Source organism: Solanum stenotomum, chromosome 9, assembly GCF_019186545.1.
Source record: "Solanum stenotomum isolate F172 chromosome 9, ASM1918654v1, whole genome shotgun sequence".
NCBI classification, from domain to species: Eukaryota; Viridiplantae; Streptophyta; class Magnoliopsida; order Solanales; family Solanaceae; genus Solanum; species Solanum stenotomum.
Genome location: NC_064290.1, coordinates 9660557 through 9683643, shown reverse-complemented (window position 1 = coordinate 9683643; position 23087 = coordinate 9660557). Strand labels below are relative to the sequence as shown.

Sequence of the window (23087 nt, the reverse complement as noted above, 5' to 3'; positions counted from 1 at the left end):
TTGATACTTGTGCCATTTGTGATGAGATTTTGTTTATTCCATGTTTTGGATCTTAGTCTAGAACTTGGCCGGCATGTTATTGAAGTGAAATAAAAAGTGTTGCTTGCTTAGGAGATGATAATAGGCTTTCTTTGATTTGCCTTGTAAATTTTAGCCTTTTCAAATACATATCACTAGTAGCCTTTTTGAGCCTGTAGCTTTTTATTGGTAGCCATATTTTTGTCAAGCCCCGAGCCTACACCCTAGACGTGGCCAACACTCGATAACCATTGCTGGCCCCAAGCGGACCCTTAGCTTGACTTACTCATCGAAAGACTTAACTTAACAAGATAATCTTAAAACATAACTTTTAAGAGATATAAACTTTGCCAAAACGGTAACTGAAGTCTGTAAACAACATCTGAATGATAATATAAAGACAACTGAACTACTAACTGACTGACTATCTATGATGCCTCTAAAACAACTGAGATGGATGTTGGGACAAGCCCCATAACATCCTAATGAACTGATAAAATAACTGAAAGCAATAAAAAGAGTCCTCCGGAATGTAATGAGGCTCACCAACTGACTCTGGAGTGCTCACTGGATCAACGATGTGCTGGATGTCGATCCTAGTTACCTGCATATGCATCATAAGACGATGCAGGTCAACTGACATCAGTACATTGAATGTACGAGTATGCGAGTTGGAATGCTAAATACAAGATAGGCTTGAAAGGAAACTAAAGAACTTACCTGGGTCAACTCAACTCAATATAACTGAACTCATTTCAATATAAAACAATTTAAAATAAGTGCAATATAAAGAAAAGTTGTTTAAAACATGATGTCAACTCTGTGTGTATACAAGGATATAACAAAATTCTGAAATGTATGTAAAAATACAAATAACTGTGTATATACGAATACAATAACTTCTATGAGAGTTTCTATATCCGACAACCATCACATAAGAGCTATAGTGATGATACAACGATCTACCTCAGGCTGCCATCGCATCCTATACCCGGTTAGAGGTATAGGACCTGAACTACTAAGTGGATCCACTAGTCTATTGTGAAAAGGGTTCATCTAAAAAGTATGACCCGTTTCTACCCATGGTGGCTACTTGGTTTTATGGAGACGTGAGTTATCTGAACTCATGGTTGCCTCCAATTCGGTGCTCAATACTACTCCCAAAATATACTAGCTCTTGTGTTTTAAAAAAAAAACATATTTCTTCTGTGATTTGAGATTAATGCTCAATAACTTAGCTCAAAGGCTATCTTGGAAATTAAAGTTTCCCCTTTTGTTTCATTTAGAAAGCGATTACTCTTTTCTGAAAGCTAGGCCGAAGGCTCTTTGAAAATCTCAGTTTCCGTTCTTATTTAAATGTGAAAACATTTTAAATCTCTTTGAGAATACTTAGTCCCCATATACTTTTGAAGAAATGAACTTCAACTTTACTCTTTACTGAACTCAAAACTTAAGTCTTAAAACAAAGTTAAAACGTTTGCAAAAGACTTTTGGAAGACTTTAAGAACTTCTCTAGACTTTGATCTTAGCTGCTCTTGACTTGACTCTTAACTGGTCCTTGAATTGAATTATGGATTCAAGGGTTTTGATTTGTGATAGGAAGGGTCACATGATGTTTAGGAATAATCTTAAATAGATAAACATGAGAAAAATCACGAAATCACCGTCTTGGAACAAGTCCGCGATGCGGAGAAGCTTTTTGGTCACTGGGGGAGCAAGTCCGCGATGCGAACTTGCGTGCCAGATCACGCTCGACTTTTTTCTTCTCCGTTTTATAGCCCCAATTCGCCTAAATTCAAATATTTTTCTCAAATTCATTTTATATTCCAATACCCAGCATATGTACTCAAGAACCTAACTCAAAAAAACTTTATAATTCGACTTAAAGATCTCAAAAACTCCTCAATTCATCCCAATTCAAGAACAACATTCAGATTCAAGAATACATGTCAAGAACATCAAGTTTCAAACTCTTTTAGGACAAATTTCGCTGAACTAAACATGCTTGGCGCATGGGTGAACGAACCCAACGCTATGAAAGACTCACATACCTGGTAGAAGTAAACCCTTGGCGAAAACACCTACTTTCTTGATCGATCATGATGGATTTGCCTTTTTCTCCTTCTTCTTTCTCCTTAGCCCTTGTGTGAAATTCCAAATTCTAAAACTGAATAAAATCTGATTTGACCCATATTAAACTCCTAAAAATGGATTAAAATAATAGGGCAATGAAAAGACTAAAATACCCCTTAAACTTCCCGATTGGACATTTCCTTAATCCGCTATCCCAACTTCCAAAGGGCATAACTCACTCATATGAACTTTGAATCGCGCAAACTTAGCGGCGTTGGAAAGATCATTCCAAGATTTTTCCAACCATATCTGGAAGTACACCTAACTAATCCTAATCTAGGAGTTATGATCGTTTGAAGTTGACAAAAAAATTTACTTTAACTTACTTAAAAATTTCCAGATTTCTTCATTGTTTCCAAAAGTAACTATTTCTTGATTTTAAACTTCCTTCTAGTCCTTTCTAGTTGCGAGATGTTACAATTTTTTCCTCGACGTTTTTGTTGAATCTCCAATTTTTGCACCCTGCTTCCTTGAGCACTTTAGCATAGACTTATTATAATTCTTTAATCTGAAGAAAGGGAATGGTTGAGTGTAAAAGGTGATCAATGATAGCTACAAAATGCTTAAAAATCCCTCTTTGAAAGAATGTGACATGAAAAAAAAAATGGGCTCGTGGAAAATAAAAGTATAGAAAAACTCTGTTTTGGTCCTGGTCCTTAATGGACAATGTGCACCTCAACTCAATTGTGGGTGGCTAGTTCAGAAGTATGCTCAAACATTGGCCCTGGTCCTACCAAGGATATTGTGCACTTCAATTGAGGATGGCTAGTGAAAAGGCATATATATATATATATATATATATATATATAAAAGAAAGAAAAAGATGATTGAAACATTCTGAGATGATGCGAATTACTTGTGAAATAATTGTTGAAGAGAGGACTGAAAATAAAGAGAAAAAAATAATGGGTGATGAAGTCTAAAATTGCAAAGTGCTTTCGGGAGTGTAAGTCACTATTATATAATTTTCCTACCCGTCCCCTAGCCTACATTACAATCCGTTAAAGTCCTAATTGATTCTATTCAAGAATGCTTAATTAGTGAAGATGTACATAATGGGCAATCCTATGGTTCTTTGTGCATACATGTGAATTTTATTTCTGAGTGTGATTTGTTCTTTGATGCTAAGTCCTTAATTTATATTCGATCTTCTGAACTGAGTGTGTGGACTATTTCTTCTTGTGAGGGCACTTATTTCATGATAGATATGTGATTTTATTAGAAATAGGTGTTAAAAATGGTGTGAGTAACGTGGTGTTTCCCCAACTCATTACAGAAGTCCTCATAATTTTTTTTGAGAAAAAAAAATTAGGTGCACCGAGCACCAAATCATGGGCTATAACACACAAAAAATCGAGGATTTTGGGTAATTTTAAAAAAGGGCTATTAAATGCGGAAATATGTGTTTAAAATGGTGTGAGTATACGTGTTGGTTCCCTAACTCATTACAAAGGTCCTCATAATTTTATTTGAGAATTTTTTTTTTGGTGCTCAAGTGCTCCAGATCCATGGGCTATAACACACAAATATTGATGATTTTCGGTAATTACTAAAAAAAAGGGCCTTTAAATGTGGAAATATGCGAAAAAATGGTTTGAATATACGTGGTGCTTCCCAAATTCATTTCGGAGGTCCTCAAAAAATAATTTGAGAATAATTTTTTGGGTGCTCTGGATGCCAAATCAATGGTTTATAACACGAAAAATCGAGAATTTTGGGTAATTCCTAAAAAAAGGTTTGTAAATGCGAAAATAAACGTTAAAAAAATAGTGTGAGTATATGTGGTGGATCCCATACTCATTATGTAGGTCCTCATAATTTTATTTGAGAAAACATTTTTTGGGTGCTCTGGGGAGCCAGATCATGGGTTATAACACACGAAAAATAGAAAATTTTGAGTAATTCCTAAAAAAGGGTTTGTAAATGCGGAAATAGGCGTTAAAAAATGTTGTAAGTATACGTTGTGATTCCTAACTCATTACTGAGGTCCTCAAAATATTTTTGAGAAAAAGTTTTTGGGTGCTCCGAGCACCAGATCCATGGGCTATAATAACACACGAAAAATTGAGTATTTTGGATAATTCCTAAAAAATGGCTTATAAATGCGAAAATAGACGTTAAAATTGGTATAAGTATACATAGTTGTTCCCCAACTCATTACGGAGGTTCTCATACATTTTTTTGAGAAATTTCTTTTTGGGTGCTCCGGGGTCCATAGGCTATAACACACGAAAAATTTAGGATTTTGGGTAATTCTTAAAAAAAGGTCAGTAAATGTGGAAATAGGCAATAATAAAATGGTGTGAGTATACATGGTGGTTCCCCAACTCGTTACAGAGGTCCTCGTAAAGTTTTTTAAGAAATTTTTTTAGGTGCTCCAGGCGCCAAATCCATGGGCTTATAACACACGAAAAATTGAGGATTTTGGGTAACTTCTAAAAAAGAGGCTTGTAAATGCGGAAATAGGCGTTAAAAAAATTGTGTGACACATGTTGGTTCCCAACTCATTACAAAGGTGCTCATAAATTTTTTTGAGAAATTTTTTTGTGTGCTCCGGGGTGCCAGATCCATGGGCTATAACATATGAAAAATTGAAGATTTTGGGTAATTCCTAAAAAAAGGGCTTGTAAATACGGATATAGGCGTTAAAAAATGTTGTGAGAATACGTGGTGGTTCCCATTACGAATGTCATCATAAATATTTTTGAGAATTGTTTTAGGGTTTGTCGGGGCTCCAGATCCATGGGCTATACCACACAAAAAATTGAGGATTTTAAGTAATTTTTAAAAAGAGGCTTGTAAATGCAGAAATAGACACTAAAAAATGGTGTGAGTATACGTGGTGGTTCCCCAACTCATTAGGAAGGTCTTTATAATGTTTTTTGCGAAAACAATTCTAGGTGCTCCGGGCGCCAGATCAATGGCTATAAACACACGAAAAATCGAGTATTTTGGATAATTCTAAAAAAGGACTTGTAAATGCGAAAATAGGCATTAAAAAATGGTGTGAGTATATATGGTGGTTCCCCAACTTATTACGGAGGTCTTCATAATTTTTTTTGAGAAATTTTTTTAGGTGTTCTGGGGCGTCATATACATTGACTATAGCATATGAAAAATCGAGGATTTGTGTAATTGATATAATAGGGCCTTTAAATGTGGAAATAAGCGTTAAAAATGGTGTGAGTAAACGTGGTGGTTCCCTAACTCATTACGGAGGTCCTCATAAAGTTTTTTGAGAATTTTTTTGAGTGCTCCGGGCGCCCAATCCATGAGCTATTACACGAAAAATAGAGAATTTTGTGTAATTTCTAAAACAAAGCTTGTTAATGTAGAAATAGACGTAAAAAATGGTGTGAGTATAGTGGTGGTTTCCCAACTCATTACGGAGGTACTCATAAATCTTTTGGATAAAATTATTTAGGGTGCTCTGGGCAGTACGAAAAATTGAGAAATTTTGGTAATTTCTAACAAAGGCATGTAAATGTGGAAATAGGCGTTAAAAAAATGGTGTGAGTATATGTGGTGGTTCTCCAATTCATTACGAAGGTTCTCATAATGTTTTTTGAGAAAAAAATTTTGGTTGCTCCGGGCGCCAAATCCATGGGCTATAACACACGAAAAATTGAGGACTTTGGGTATTTCCTAAAAAAAGGCTTTTAAATGCAGAAATAGACGTTAAAAAATAATGTGAATATACGTGGTGATTTCCCAACTCTTTACGAAGGTCCTCATAGTTTTATTTTGAGAAATTTTTTTTGGGTGCTTCGAGGCGCCAATCCATGGGCTTTAAAACACAAAAAATTGAGGATTTTGGGTAATTTCTAAAAAAGGACCTGTAAATGCGAAAATAGACGTTAAAAAAATGGTGTGAGTATACGTGGTGGTTCCACACTCATTACGAATGTCCTCATAAAGTTTTTTGAGAAAAAACTTTTGGGTGTTCCGGGCGCCAAATCCATTGGCTATAACACACGAAAAATTGAGGATTTTGGGTAATTTATTAAAAAGGGCTTGTAAATGCGGAAATATGCGTTAAAAAATGGTTTGAGTATACATGATGGTTTCCAAACTCATTACGAAGGTCCTCATAAATGTTTATGAGAAAAAATTTTTGGGTGCTCCAAGACGCCAAATCAATGGGCTATAACACACAAAAAATTGAGTATTTTGGGAAATTTCTAAAAAAAGGCCTGTAAATGTTGAAATAGACGTTAAAAAATTGTGTGAATATATGTGGTTGTTCCCCAACTCATTACAAAGCTCCTCATAATGTTTTTTGAGAAAAGAAATTTGGGTGCTCCGGGCGCCAGATCCATTGGCTATAACACACCAAAAATCAAGGATTTTGGGTAATTCCTTAAAAGGGATTGTAAATGCGGAAATAAGCGTTAAAACTGGTGTGAGTATATGTGGTGGTTCTCCAATTCATCACCGAGGTTCACATAAATTTTTTGAGAATTTTTTTTTGGGTTCTTTGAGGCACTATATCCATGAGTATAATACACAAAAAATTGAGAATTTTGGGTAATTTCTTAAAAAGGGCCTGTAAATGTGGAAAAGGGCGTTGAAAATGGTGTGAGAATTCGTGGTGGTTCCCCAACTCATTATAGAGGCCCTCATAAATTTTTTGAGAAAAAATTTTTAGGTTCTCCAGGCGAACACACGTAAAATTGAGGATTTTGGGTAATTCTAAAAAACGGCTTGTAAATGCGGAAATAGGTATTAAAAAATTGGTGTGAGTATACGTGGTGGTTCCCCAATTCATTATGGAGGTCCTCATAAATTTTTTTGAGAAAGTTTTTTGGGTGCTCAGAGGCACGAGATCCACGGGTTGTATAACACACGAAAAATCGAGTATTTTTGGGTAATTCCTAAATAAAGGCCTGTAAATACTGAAATAGACGTTTAAAAAATGGTGTGAGTATACGTGGTGGTTCCCCAAATCATTATAGAGGTATTCATAAAGTTTTTTGAGAAATTTTTTTTGGGTGCTCAGAGGCGCCAGATCCACGGGTTGTATAACAGACGAAAAATTGAGAATTTTGGGTAATTCCTAAATAAAGGCCTGTAAATACTGAAATAGACGTTTAAAAAATGGTGTGAATATATGTGGTGATTCCCCAACTCATTACAGAGGTCCTCATAAAGATTTTTTAGAAAAAAAATTTTGGTTGCTCTAGGGCGTCAGATCAATGGGATAAGACACGAAAAATTAACGATTTTGGGTAATTTTAAAAAAAGGCCTATAAATGTGGTAATAGACCTTAAAAATGGTGTGAGTTTATGTGGTGGTTCCCTGACTCATTACAGAGGTCCTCATAAAGTCTTTTGAGAGAAAAAATTTTGGGTGCTCTGGGCGCCAGATCTATGGGTATAACACATGAAAATTCGAAGATTATGGGCAATTCCAAAAAAAGGGCTTGTAAATGCGGTAATAAGCGTTAAAAATGGTGTTTTTATATGTGGTGGTTCCCCAACTCATTATGGAGGTCCTTATAAAGTTTTTTGAGGAAAAAATTTTACGTGCTCCGGAGTTCCAGATCAATGGGAAATATACATAAAAAATCAAAGAATTTGGATACTTCCTAAAAAAGGGTCCTGTAATTGTGGAAATAGGCGTTGAAAAATTGTGCGAGCATACGAGGTGGTTCCACAACTAATTATAGAGGTCCTCACAATATTTTTTGAGAAAAATAATTTTGGTGCTCCGGGGCGCCACATTCATGGGCTAATATACACGAAAGATTGAGGAATTTGGGTAATTTCTAACAATGACCTTTAAATGCAAAAATAGACGTTAAAAATGGTGTAAGAATACGTAGTAGTTCCCCAACTCATTCCGAAGGTCCTCATAATTTTTTTTGAGAAATAATTTTTGGGTGCTCTCCGGGGTACCAGATCCATGGGCTATAACAAATAAAAAATCAAGGATTTTGGGTATTTTCTAAAAAGGGGGGATGTAAATGCGGAAATAAGCCTTAAAATAATGTGAGTATATGTGGTGGTTCCCAACTCATTACGGAGGTCCTTATAAAGTTTTTTGAGAAAAAAAATTTGGGTACTCTTGAGCGACAGATCCATGGGCTATAACACACAAAAAATCGAATATTTTGGGTAATTCCTAAGAAAGTGCCTGTAATGCGGAAATCAGCTTTAAAAAAATTGGTGTGAGTATACATGGTGGTTCCCAACTCATTACGGAGGTCCTCATAAAGTGTTTTGAGAAAAAAAATTGGGTGCTACGGAGCGCTAGATCGATGGGCTATACACACGAAAAATTGAATATTTTGGGTAATTCTTAAAAAAAGACATGTAAATGCAGAAGTAGGTTCTAAAAATGGTGTGAATATACGTGGTGGTTCCCCAATTTATCACAGAGGTTCTCATAAAGTTTTTTGTGAAAATATTCTTAGGTGCTCTGGGGCGCCAGATCCATTGGCTTATACACATAAAAAATTGAGAAATTTGGTAATTCCTAAAAAAGGGCTTGTAAATGCGGAAATAGGCATTAAAATGGTTTGAGTATGCGTAGTGGTTCCCCTATTCATTATGAAGGTCCTTATAAAGTTTTATGAAAGAAAACTTTTGGGTGCTTCGGGGTGCCAGATCTATGGTCTATAACACACTAAAAATCGAGGTTTTTGGGTAATTCCTAAAGAAATGTTTGTATATGCGGAAAAGTCATTAAAAATGGTGTGAGTATACGTGGTGGTTCCCCAACTCATTACAGAAGTGCTCATAAAGCTTTTTAAGAAAAAAAATTGGTGCTCCTAGGCGCCAGATCCATGGGTTAATATACTTGAAAAATTGAGGAATTTGGGTAATTCCTAAAAAAGGGCATGCAAATGCAGAAATAGGCATTAAAAATGGTGTGAGTATACGTGGTGGTTCCCTAACTCATTACGGAGGTCCTCATAAAGTTTTTTTTTAAAAAAAATTGGGTGCAGGGCGCCAAATCCATGGGCTATAACACACGAAAAATCGAGGATTTTGGGTAATTCCTAAAAAAAGCCTGTAAATGCGGAAATAGGCGTTAAAAAATTACGTTAGTATACATGGTGGTTTCCCAACTCATTAGGGAGGTGCTCATAAAGTTTTTTGAGAAAAAAATATTTATTCTCCGGAGCGCCAGATCCATGGGCTAATTATGTAAACACTTACTCAAGATCTCACTTATCAGATTCCATTGTGGAAGACACAATTTTGTTGCAGTGCCTAGTTTCTCCATCTCCTTCTCCTTTCCTTCATCCTTGACTCCTATATCTCTTGCATCATGCAATTCTGGGTGCAGTGTCCAACAATTGTGTTCATCAAGCCCTTGTAGACAACATTTATTATAGTACTTTGGTATATAACCATATTGAACCTTGATCCACAGTCATTTGATATGTCCCGTGATATCATCTTCCTCATTTATTTTCACACATTGAGGAAGCTTAGTCGTCAGATCCACTTCAATTTTGACTCTTGAGCATTTTGGTTTGGTTTGATTCTTTGTTGTCGTATCCACAGTAAGTGGTTTCCCAACCACACTAGCTATCGAGAAGATTGCTTCCTTGGCAAAGAAATTTGGTGGTAGATCTGGGAAAGAAATCCATGCTACACCAATGGTAGTTTCCACCTTAGTTAAAACCTAACATAGAATGTCGTTGTTGATAATAGATGCACATAATCCTCCGTCGTAGTAAGTCTGATTAGAATGTTCCTTGTGTCTAGAACTCCTATTGTACATTCACTTTTGATTCCACATTTTCCTTAATTTCAGTATCTCCGGTTTGCCGTATGAGAATTTTCCAATAATGGCATACTACATATTCTCTTGGACAATTAGCGATTTGACTTCATGTAATGCGGGGTTCTCCATGAATAATTATAATTGTTTTAGGGGGAACTTTAGGGATCAAGGGAGTAATGGGTTTTGGATTGAGGACCTTTGCATATTGGGTAGGGTTGGTTGTATTCCAGGTTTGTCGTTCCTGGGAGAGGTGGAAAACCCCCACCAGTGGTGGTTTTGGCCATGACGGCCGCTACTGGTGCTAGGTTTAGTAGGTTTTAGGTTTTTAGGTAGAGAGCGTTTTTAATAATCTTCAAGTTTTGTTGAACAAAATTATTGGTTGATGCTTGAGTAATAGTTTATTGGATTTTTAATTTTCTGTTGGACAAGAAGATAGGCAAGGAAAAATGAAATGGTATACCAAAGTAATGATGGGTCCACATGCATTAAAGCCAAGAACAAATGATTGGCCCACCTGCATACAAAAGTAGATGAACATAGTGGTTTTCATGTCCAACAAAAACAAGTTCTGCATTACTTCCTCCGTCTCATTTTATATGTCATCTTTTCACTTTATATTTGTATTAAGAAATAATGTAACTTTATTCTTCTATCCTTATTTATTTTTTTTGGAACTCAAGTTTTCAAACAATGAATATGAATTAATTTATTTTGATTAATTAATTTAACCAATGAACATGAATCATTTACTTAACTTTTCTAAGTTGGTCAAACATATGTTTTTAATGTTAATAACTCACAAGGGTAAAAAAGGAACAATATGCTAATTTATGCATTGATTTTATGAAATGACAAATTATTATAAACCAATTATTTATAGAAAGGGATAACATATAAAATGGAACGGAGAAAATACCATTTTTTTTCAAGCATAAAAAGCTGAAAATACCATAAATATCCCTGACTGACTGGAAGTAGGCATGTTGACCATGACCTGCTTCCCTAGCCTCTTCTATAATATAAGTAATACTGAAGTCAAAGTTTTGATAATTGACAATCATAACAAATATTATATGTGAATTAGATAACATGTTTCAAACAATGAATTGGTAGTATTTATGATTGACAAATAACTATAGAAGAATCAGATTCTTATCATGTCTACGGGAGGAACTGGGTTACAAAAGTTCTATGGACGAAGTAAAATAATTAGGTAATGTTGGGAACAAAGTAGATTTTTAAGAGCAAGAGGAATTTCTTGAGAAAATTGGTTTATGGCATAGACACGTACTGGATCAAGGAACAAGAACTCAACATGAAAACATTATCATATTTATACAAAAGGAAAGAGATTTGAAATTAGGAGAAACCATATGAAATAATCCTTCTTGTCCGGTAAGCAAAAGCAAGCAAGGGAGCCTCTGGCTTCATCCGTTTGTCTCGCCACAACACAAGCTGTGGTATAATCTGTCTATACCTCACTTAGTTAAGTAAAATAAAGATATGGTTTGATGTGTGAGGCATCTCTTCACTAACAAAAGTCGCTTCCTCGTGAACTCCGTTAACTAGGTGCCCCTCTCCAAGTGGCCAAAATATTTATGAAAATCAAACTCAATTGGGATTGGATTTCTTGGCCAAGTTGTCGATCATAGATTAATTGCCACTAAAAACATATTTTTAGTGGCATTCCCCACTTTACTTCCTATTCAAGTGACTAAAGACCCTAGTACTTGAGTACATTAATTAGGCAGCCTAAAACAACAGTAACACTTCTAACAAATTAGGCTCCGCCCATGGTTCTCCTCTTTTACAATACACTACTTTATATTTTCTTTCGGTTTCTCATTCAATGTCTGGTATTCATATTGGAATCTGATTTAATTTAGATTCGCGTCGGAAAGAGGGATTCAAACCTGAGACCTGTAGTTAAGGATGAAGGAGTACTTATCACTCTACCACAACCCTCATTGGTTACTATTTATTACTACCTCAAAATATATACTACGCTATATTATTACCTCAAACCTGTAGAATTTATAAATATATAGTATAAATCCTCCTGTCTTCAGATATATTTTTATATGTATATATACTAGAAAAATTGTAGTATATACCCATTAACACATAAAAAAATATTGGTGTATGTATCATGAATATATAGGTTAGCCCATGAATAAATACAGGCGTAATACCAACTAAGCTCCTAGTTGATCTTAGTTTTTGAAATGGAAACTTGAAAATATGAGTTTTCTAAGTTGTGATTTTTAGAATATGAAATTGCATTTGGACATATGTTTTACTTGAAAAGAATTAAAGTTTTCTGAGTGGAATTAAGTTCCAAAAATCCAAAAACTATTTTCAAATCAAATTTCATAGTCAAACAGATATTTAAAGACAAATTTTCAAAAACTACTCCCAAAATATATGACGAAACGTCAGAATAGTAATGAAACAAATAAAAAATTGACTCGACATACACCTGCAACACATATACCATAAAAAGTACTAGTCACCTCAAACAAAGCTAAATTAAGCTGGCTCTTCACTTTTGATGCCCCATTATTGTCGGATTCTTCAAAAAATACTTTACTTTCAGAAAATCTGACACGTACCCATTGATATTTTTGAAGAGTTCAAACAACACGGCGCATTAAAAGAGAGATCATGCGTCCACATAGATTTTTAACCACACAATGACAATGCATGCAAGAAAATTAGGTTCCAAAAGTCTTAATTAAAAATAAAAAGAGTTGAAAGCACATAAGTTTTTCAAGTAGCAGAATAAGTCACAAAGTTAAAAATTCTTCAAGCAAAGTACTTCAAAATGATGAAATTAAAGCAAAGCATGTTTATTTCAAAGGAGCTCTGCGAGGAATTCCCTTCCTCTTGCGCTTCTTCTTCATCTCAACAATCTTTCTCCATTTGGCTTCCACCTACAAATTCCATCATACCATATGTTATTTGCAAAAATATTTATATGTATTGACATTGTAAACATATAATACTCCTGTTGTTCCAATATAAGTGTTTTCCCGCTATATTTAGGGTAAATAACTCAAATCCAATACAACAATAACCACTTCTCAATTATATTAATAAGACTAAAGTTCAATTACGATATCCAAAAATAAACATAACAATTGAAACGGCAAAACCCCAAACATATATAAATATCGAAAGTAAGACTAGGGATTGTTTGGTGGAAGAAGGGAGATGAGAAAATACAGACACTTCAGAGGGGAGATGAGGAGAACCAGACTTTTCACACAACAATAAGCCTAACCTATCTTTCCAACTTCTCTTCCTTTTAAACTAGTTGCTAATTGAGTCTGGATCTCAAATCAACCTCTGTGAAGGTCTTTTGGTTTTATTACTTCTTCTTGACACAATAACTAATTCCGTGACATCAAAATCCATGTCGGACTGGGGTTGATTCATAACATTTAATACTCTCTATTACAATTTATATGACACACTTTCGTTTTTTTCAGTTCCAAAATTAATGATACATTTACTAACAATTTAGCTTTAAAATACTCATTTTACCTTTAATGAGAGATTTTTAACAACACAAACATCTATGATTTATTTTGGACCATAAATATCAAGTCTTTCTTTCTTAAAATCCATGTAAAGTCAAACAATATCACATAAATTGAGATGGAGGGAGTACCTTTTTTTCAATTTCAACATACTATTTAGGATTATACAACAACAACAACATACCTAGTAAAATCCAACAAGTGAGGTCTGGAGGGTAGAATGTACCCAAACCTTGCCATTACCTTATGAAAGTAGAGAGATTGTTTTCAAAAGACCCTCGACTCAAGTCTCTCTTTATTTCTTAAACTATGTGCCCGATTGAGCATAATTTCCAAAATTCAAATTTCAAAAAAATATTTAAAAATAAAATAAAAATCATCGCGAAACAACCACTTAGTTTGAAATGGAGGGAATGTTATGTACCTCGCAAGCAATGCAACAGAAGCGAAACTGTTCAGGGTCATTCAATCTCCTTTTACAAGTGTAACAAGTAGGGTCTCCAACAATTAGAGAGCCAGATCCACAATGTGGCAGCGGATTCAAAGCAATTACCCATTTCTTGTTGCATTTGTATGGCTGCACATAGCAAATTATATATATCTCATCACTAACACATAGACACCATAATAACATATTCAGTGAAATCTCATCAGGTGAGGTATGGAAAGGGTATAGTGTACGCATACTTTACTACTATCTTGTGGAGGTATAGAAATTATTTCCAAACTAACATACAGATACTAATTATGTAAAAACAACAAGAATTGCAAATTGTTACTACTTGTAAGGGTATATAAATGAGTGAAATAATCAATCATTGTGCAACCGGTAGAAAACAGTGTGCACAGATCTATCCACTATAGACAACTTAGAAGTTAGGCTTTGTCAAGCTTAACTTCAAATGAAAATATCTGAAGTTATATATGATTAAAGTTCAGATATTTTTTATATGAAGTCCAAACAAAAATAGCTAAACTTTAATGTACGTGCATCAGTGAATGAATTTAGGCAAACATAACAAAATCAACCATATGTTTCTTAAGTTTTAACAAAAGAAAAAGATTGAACTTCAGTCATTTTGTTCAGGATCAACTTCAAACAAATGGGTAGACTTGTAAATTTTTACCCACAAAATGACTTAATTAGTGGGTCCAAACAGAGATGAGGTGAGGGTGAGACTAGTAAAATGCTTGTTTTTAGGGTAGAGACCCCAAAAAATTAATACTGATTTTATGAATTTATTGTCATTTATAACAGAAGATTATAATAAAAAGTACAAATTTTAAATATGTATATACAAAAAACTATCTACTTTTTATCATAAATATTTTACAACTTTGAATTAAAAATCTCATCAATTGTTATATTAATATATAATATTTTTATAATAACATCCAAAATAATATAGTATAAACAAATGACTAACATTTCATTAACTAATATTTAATTCTCACTAACATGTTCAAATAAATTAATGTCCAGAGCATCAATTCGTAATCAATATGATCTCTTTTCATCATTTCTAGATGTAACTACCTATATCAATTAAAATTTACCTGAATTTTGGTGCAGTCAATATATTTCTCCATCTCGTCGAGAGGAACAACATCTTTGTAAACATGTCGATAAATCTTTAGTAGGTCATGCTCATTGTGTTTGTTTGTAGCAATGCAATTCCTGCATAAATCTGAATCACATGTGATACAATACTTGTTCAGCTCATTCTTTTGAAGTTCATCATGTACCAAACATGTCCCAAAAAATGTCTTCTTCAAAAATGGCCCTATCCATGCTGGCATATTCCTGCTAGGACGTTCCAATTCTCCCTACAAATATAATGCATTATGATATTTCATTGATCTAATTGAATTGCAAAAAAAAAAAATTCTCACTTTTCAAAATTACTCACCTGAAGTAATATTATCATCAAATATACATATTACAGGAAAATAAAAAACACTTATCAACCTAATTATCTATTCAATAAGGCTTTCTCATTATTTGAACAGTAAATTTACTTGAAACGATATTGTCATCAAATATACATACATCAAAAAAGTTATAAAGAAAGCAAAATACTTATCAAACTAATTATCTATTAAGTGTCTCATCCAACAATTGTTTGATCAATGTTAATGAAATTTAAAGATTTAAAGTTCTATTAAGGCTTGTTTAGGAATGAATCAAATCCAATCAATTAAGTTTCATTGCTTCTTGTTAACAATGGAACTTAGCTAGTTGAAAGATTAATTTTTAGGAGAAACTAATACTTCACTTCTTTGTAGTTGACTAAGTTCTAAGAACATCTACATACATTTTATATATAATAATCAGAAATGTATGTTAAGATTTTCTTGACTCTTTCGTGAGGTTTTTTTTAGGATAAATATTAAATGATGAGAAACTTTTAGTGGAACACAAAAGAGAAACATTTCCAGAAAAAAATTGAGTCAATGAAAATATCCATCTCAATAATTAGAAATGAACAAAAAAACATGAAACAAATCATGTATATTTTTTTTGTTTAATTTCTCCTTGATATGTTGTCTGTGACTTAAGGGGTTGTTTGATATGCAGATTATATTATCTCGAGAATATAATTTAAATTATAATTCTTGAACTAACTTATCCTATATGGAAGTGGGATAAAATAATTCCAAATTTGATAGGAAGGTGGAATATTTAGGTTTCAGTGTGGAGTTAGATCTATATTGTCAACACAATACATATAAATTTAATCTCAAACTTAATTGTGGGATATTTCATCTTGTTTAGCACACCAAACGATCCTGGTACTCATGGCATTTGCTTAACCCTCATCCCTTATCTTTCCATCACATAGAGAACTCACATCACCTACGATGGGCTTTTGTGACAATTTTTCTTTTAAGAGAGACATCTGATACATTTAGAACACACTAATCTAGATTTGGATCACATAGATTCCATTAAAGGGGAGAATAGTCCTTAAAATGGTTTCTCCATTTACAAGGTTCTAATGAGACATTGGTTACGAAGGAAGGAATTTCATCCATCTGATCACACCGCTTGATGATCCACACCAATAATAGAAGGAAGGAAAGTTGTGTAGAGCTAGGGTCAATCACCTCACAAAATCTGAAAGAGGTGATATTGGTTGAATAAATGAATGACTATGAAACTCAATAAACTTTTTATAATGTGTGAGCTTGATTCTTTTTATTTAGTCAAGCATATGAAACTATTCAATAAAGGAATGACTATGAGACTCAAATAAACATTTATCAATTTTAATTTGATATCAGAGAATTTGGACAGTTCATCAAGCCCTTTTTGCCTCACTTTCCTAATAGGAATAGGGGTAATTTACAAACAAGGATAATAAATTCGCCAATCAAAATATTAGGAAACAATATTTTGAATTTCTTCATCGTAGTAAATTTTTCCAACCCAAAATACTAAGATAGAGGAGTACCCTTGACCACAATAAATCTATTATTGAGTCAATTTAAATACACTTATTGAAGGGTTCAATTGACATGCATTCAATAGTAATTAAACCAATGAATTCATCAATTATGAGTCAAATATCCGCACATAACTGACATAGAACTAGTATTTTCTCTTACATCCCACTATAGATATGTAATAGAGTCTAGAGTTTACATGTGAATCAAAATTTTATTATACTTCATTTTTTTATATTGACTTGTCAAGAAGATGATACCTTATTGATTGAAAGGAGGGTTTGAAGCAAAAAGATAGTCTCTAACATACTTGGAAGTTGGTTTGTAGCAAATAGTAAGTTTGTTTGACATGGTTAGGAGTGTTGTTGAAGTATAACTAGTGGCTCAATACATAGTTTGAATTAAGAGAGAAGTTCACATCAAGTCCATGAACCGAGTTGAAAGAAAGAACTCAACAAAGACACAAAAAGTAGGGTTTTACAGGATGATTTAGGGTAAAATGGTAATTTTATTCTATGTCGTGAAAATACTCGCTTTCTAACGTGAAAAAAAGTAGAATGAACATGAACTAGAATACAAAACTGTTGAAAGTTTGCATATTCTAGACTCCATTAGACGAAAAAAATATGTACGTCAAAATAGAATATAGTTAAAATTACAAAACCAGTACACATTTGATTTTACGATACAGACAAGCCGTTAAAGCACAAGACGACTCCCCTCCCTCTCATTATATGACAAGAAAATGAGACATCCAATCCTTTTACACATTACTTGCCTGAAACTTGTCATTTCTTTTTTTTTTTTTTTCCAAAATTAACGGTATGACATCATTAGTGAATAACATTTCAAGAATTGTTATGATCTATATTTATTAGTTCATATATTTTTGAGTTGATGACTCAATTTTCTTTATTGTTTTAATAATTTTGCATTACTTAAGCATATCATCATAAAGTGTAATGTGATCATAGTATATCTAGTACTCTTTAACTCTCATATTATTCATACTTGCTAATAATTAGTGGAGGTTTGCTACCTCATTAGGATATGTAAAGTAAGATCTAGCCCCTCTTAAGTATATTCATCCTACCAAAAAAATATATTTTATTTTATGAATAAAAGACTGCAAGACATGTGGTGTACAATCGTTAAAAAAATCTTTTATTTTTGTAAGGATATATATATAACATGAAAGAGTTATCAAGATTGAAATATTTAACTGTTAAATAACTCAATTATACCCTCTAACTAGTCGAAATTGTTCACTGATTAAAAGTCATGATATTAGAAAACAGTAATTCTCTCGTAAAATCAAGTCTGGAAAACTTCCTAATATGTTATCATTTCTAGATGTCCACAAAGAGAAATTGTTTAAAACAAGATGATGTAATTAATTAAGTCCCAATATATTTCATTAATTAATTTTTATAATAATAAGTCATAACACAACTTTACAAAGTAAATTCAAATTCAATTTCTTCAACAATCGTTAAATTTTATACAAATCACTTAAGAGGCTATCACACATATAGTCAGTCCCAGTGTTTTAAAAGGTGGGGGCGTGAGACGAGACGTTTTATACAGTACAGGGCAAGGTATAAGCCCCGAGACATGGGACGTAAGCCCATAGATCTACTGGGCATAATCTCATGTATATTCAATTTTATAGTTTTATTACTAATAAAATACGCAAAAGTAAACCTTTCAATGATTTTACAAATAATTTTTTATAAATAACTATTATAGAAATTATATTATGATTTTTGTTTCAGATAAGTATTAATAATCAATAATGAAGAAAAAAAGTATTATAATTACTATTTGAGAAATCATTACACCAATAATAAAAAATATGATTTTAAGCAAAAAAAGTTCAAAAAATTAATTAAAAATATGCCCAGGACTTACGTTTTTATGCTCGAGGCTTACGCCTGATCAAGTTTTAGAACTTACGTCTTATGAATCTGCGTCTTTAATTTATGCCCGAAGCAATTTTGGTACTCCCCCCCCCCCCCCCCCCCCCNAAAAAGTAGGGTTTTACAAGATGATTTAGGGTAAAATGGTTATTTTATTCTATGTCGGGAAAATACTCGCTTTCTAACGTGAAAAAAAGTAGAATGAACATGAACTAGAATACAAAACTGTTGAAAGTTTGCATATTCTAGACTCCATTAGAGGAAAAAAATATGTACGTCAAAATAGAATATAGTTAAAATTACAAAACCAGTACATATTTGATTTTATGATACAGACAAGCCGTTAAAGCACAAGACGACTCCTCTCCCTCTCATTATATGGCAAGAAATGAGACATCCGATCCTTTTACACATTACTTGCCTGAAACTTGTCATTTCTTTTTTTTTTTCCAAAATTAACGGTATGACATCATTAGTGAATAGCATTTCAAGAATTGTTATGATCTATATTTATTAGTTCATATATTTTAAAAAGAAAGTTTGGAGTTGATGACTCAATTTTCTTTTTTGTTTTTATAATTTTGCATTACTTAAGCATATCATCATAAAGTGTAATGTGATCATAGTATATCTAGTACTCTTTAACTCTCATATTATTCATACTTGCTAATAATTAGTGGAGGTTTGCTACCTCATTAGGTTTATGTAACATAAGATCTAGCCCCTCTTAAGTATATTCATCCTACCAAAAAAAATATTTTATTTTATGAATAAAAGACTGCAAGACATGTGGTATACAATCGTTAAAAAAATCTTTTATTTTTGTAAGGATATATATATATATATATATATATATATATATATATTACATATTACATGAAAGAGTTATCAAGATTGAAATATTTAACTGTTAAATAACTCAATTATACCCTCTAATTAGTCGAAATTGTTCACTGATTAAAAGTCATGATATTAGAAAACAGTGATTCTCTCGTAAAATCAAGTCTGGAAAACTTCCTAATATGTTATCATTTCTAGATGTCCACAAAGAGAAATTGTTAAAAACAAGATGATGTAATTAATTAAGTCCCAATATATTTCATTAATTAATTTTTATAATAATAAGTCATAACACAACTTTACAAAGTAGATTCAAATTCAATTTCTTCAACAATCGTTACATTTTATACAAATCACTTAAGAGGCTATCACACATATAGTCAGTCCCAGTGTTTTAAAAGGCGGGGGCATAAGGCGAGGCGTTTTATACAGTACAGGGCGAGGCTTAAGCCCCGAGACATGGGACGTAAGCCCATAGATCTACTGGGCATAATCTCATGTATATTCAATTTTATAGTTTTATTACTAATAAAATACGCAAAAGTAAACCTTTCAATGATTTTACAAATAAATTTTTATAAATAACTATTATAGAAACTATATTATGATTTTTGTTTCAGATAAGTATTAATAATCAATAATGAAGAAAAAAAGTATTATAATTACTATTTGAGAAATCATTACACCAATAATAAAAAATATAATTTAAAGCAAAAAAAGTTCAAAAAATTAATTAAAAATATGCCCAGGACTTGCATTTTTATGCTCGAGGCTTATGCCTGATCAAGTTTTAGAACTTACATCTTATGAATCAGTGTCTTTAATTTATGCCCGGAGCATTTTTGGTACGCCCCCTTCCCCCCCCCCCCCCACCCCCCCGAAACTCGCCCTAGAACTCGCCCCAAAAACGTTTTTGAAAATACTGGTCAGTCACATGAAAATTCATCAACAATCAAAGGGAAAAGATAATTCTCTATTTCCTTTTTGAAATGGAAATGAATGAATAAAATGGTAAGAATTAAATCTCACACAAAACATAGAAATAAACAATCAATTTTGAATAAATCAAAATTCCAATTATATAAGATACCTACATCTTGAATATTAAAGCTAACAAAAATTATATATAATTGAAAATCAATAATGCTACACATGTATAATGTATGTACCTGCTCATTTGTTTCAAAAGGTAATGAATCGGAGCTATTCATTTTTTTCCCCAATTTTTTCCTCTCTAGAGTGTTTCAATTTTCTGAAAATGGTATTTGAAGAAGCCACATAGAACTATTTGTAGGATTTTATTGCTAGTGTATGTTCCCTTGACGTGTACTAAATTGGCAAGACAACAATTGAAGTAATAAAGACAATTGTTTTAGTCAAATATTTTTTTGTTTAGAAGAACATAAGGACAAATGAACCCCTAGTTTTCTAACTGTCCGTTATATTTCAAGAGACAACGGAGCTATGTTCGATGATAAAGTGTGGAACATTTCTTCCAGGGTTACCCTTACGATGAGAAGCGATGAATCCAAGACAGATTTTTGAGTAGGTAGAACATAGAATTTTGAGGTCAAATTATATGTATGTAATGGACAATATTGTCATTTCATTTTGCTTGTCAAATAGTGTGAACATGGAAAGATTTTGTAACTCTATGAAATTTTTCCCTTTTCTATTTTAGTCCTCCATTTTAAGTTTTTCTCCTAAACAATCCTATAGGTGAAGTCAAGCTTTCTCACTTTAAAGTTTCTCCAAGTAAGGCATTTGCACACATTTATGATTTATCCATGTATGAGGTAATTAGATTTAGTGAAATTGAAATCAAGGCAAATTATTAATTGTGTGTTTTAATTTTTATTTTTACTAAAAAGGAAAGAAAATAAAAGGAAGAGGTAAATCATTGATTCTCTCTTTATATGTCAAGCTTGCTAATGATTCAACAATATTGTCTTGAGACGGATCTCATAATTTAAGTGTGTGATTAATGGTCATTGGATCCACGGATAATTATTTAGGTTGAAACTTGTTATCGTACAATGTAAATTAGCAAAAAACAAATTACATATAAAATATAGAAATACACTTAATCACGCAAGTTATTTGAAAATTTCATGTACATTTTTGTCATCATTGACAAATATATATATATATCACGTTAAAGATGTTTTGGCGGACTTATACCAAAATATAGATCTCAAATATTTTTAGAAGAAATTAGAAACCAAATTGAAAAAACTTAAAGTTTAAGAGGACAAAAAGGATAAGAAGCCAATCTTTTCTTGGCTTGGGACTAGGATCTTCCTTTAATAATAAAATACATATAAATAAAGTGTTGAGAGATAAAATGTGTTGTGAAGATATAAAAAAGAAAGTCAAAATGAGTAGATTTATGCCTCATTTGGTGGAAGATTATGCACCCTTTCCTACTAAATTGTAACCCTTGGTGCCGTTCGAGCTACGTATTAGTGCAAGGATTAACTCAGTTCTCATCTGAAACTTTTTTTAATCAAAATCTTAATATGAAGAGCATTTTGAAAGCAAATGTTTTAATCACTCCTAGTAAGTTTAGGCAAATATGAATTAGTAGGCTTTATGGATGATTAAAGAAAAGAGAAACAATGTTAGCTAAGCCTAACTATTGGGTCGGTTCGATCTGAATTCATCCATTTAAGGTCAGCCTTAATGGTCCCGATTCTAGGCCAAATTGGGTTGCCCTTCGGTCTGATTTAAGGGCTAGGGTTTTGGGAGAAAATACTATCTGACCCAACCCCGGCCTCGTAAGGGGTTAGTCAGGTGTAACGGATTGAACTAATATTTTTTTCTTACTATGTTGTAACTTTGTATTAATATTTGAAATTATTAAACTTTATACTTTGTAAGAGGACAAAAACTATGAATAAAACCTCAAAAGATTAATGAGCCTTCAATTTTATTTATCGATAACTTTACAAAAAAGACTTTGGATTACAGTCTACATTTAAAAAAAATATAGAAGTAATATCAGCAGAAGTGTTATATATTGATAGGCATTATAGACCAACTCCAGTATTGGGACTGAAGTAAAGTACTTGATAGTTGTTCTTTGCCCAAAGCCCTCCTTCCACTTAGTTAGAAATACCTATAAAGCCTGTTAAACAAGTAAACAAGTACATTAACACATAATCGATTAACTCCACAACATCAGTGAAATAGATAACCTCATTCCCAACACAATCACTAGACATATAAGTTACCAAACAGAATCATCACAAAATTCTGCAATCAATATGTAGTCACACATAATCATAATTAGCCAACTTTGTATGCCCAACATTAAATCAAGCGCTATTCAAGAGAAACCGAAAAAAAATCCTTTTAGTTTTAGTTGTTTTTCTTATTTTTATTAATTTTTAGCAAAAAAAATATAAAAATATGTCATGCAAGAATCTTAACTAAGGTGCTAGATGGGAA

General features: G+C 32.7%; 1 protein-coding gene across 1 annotated transcript; it reads right to left on the bottom strand.

Moving 5' to 3' along the window:
* Positions 1-12738: 12738 nt before the first annotated feature.
* Positions 12739-20848, bottom strand: LOC125877212 (protein RGF1 INDUCIBLE TRANSCRIPTION FACTOR 1-like). The gene is made up of 4 exons (XM_049558555.1): positions 20807-20848; positions 14989-15258; positions 13856-14008; positions 12739-12822 (listed from the first exon to the last, which is right to left on the bottom strand). Exons 1-4 carry the CDS (start codon positions 20846-20848, stop codon positions 12739-12741), a joined length of 549 nt encoding a protein of 182 aa, XP_049414512.1.
* Positions 20849-23087: the final 2239 nt, after the last annotated feature.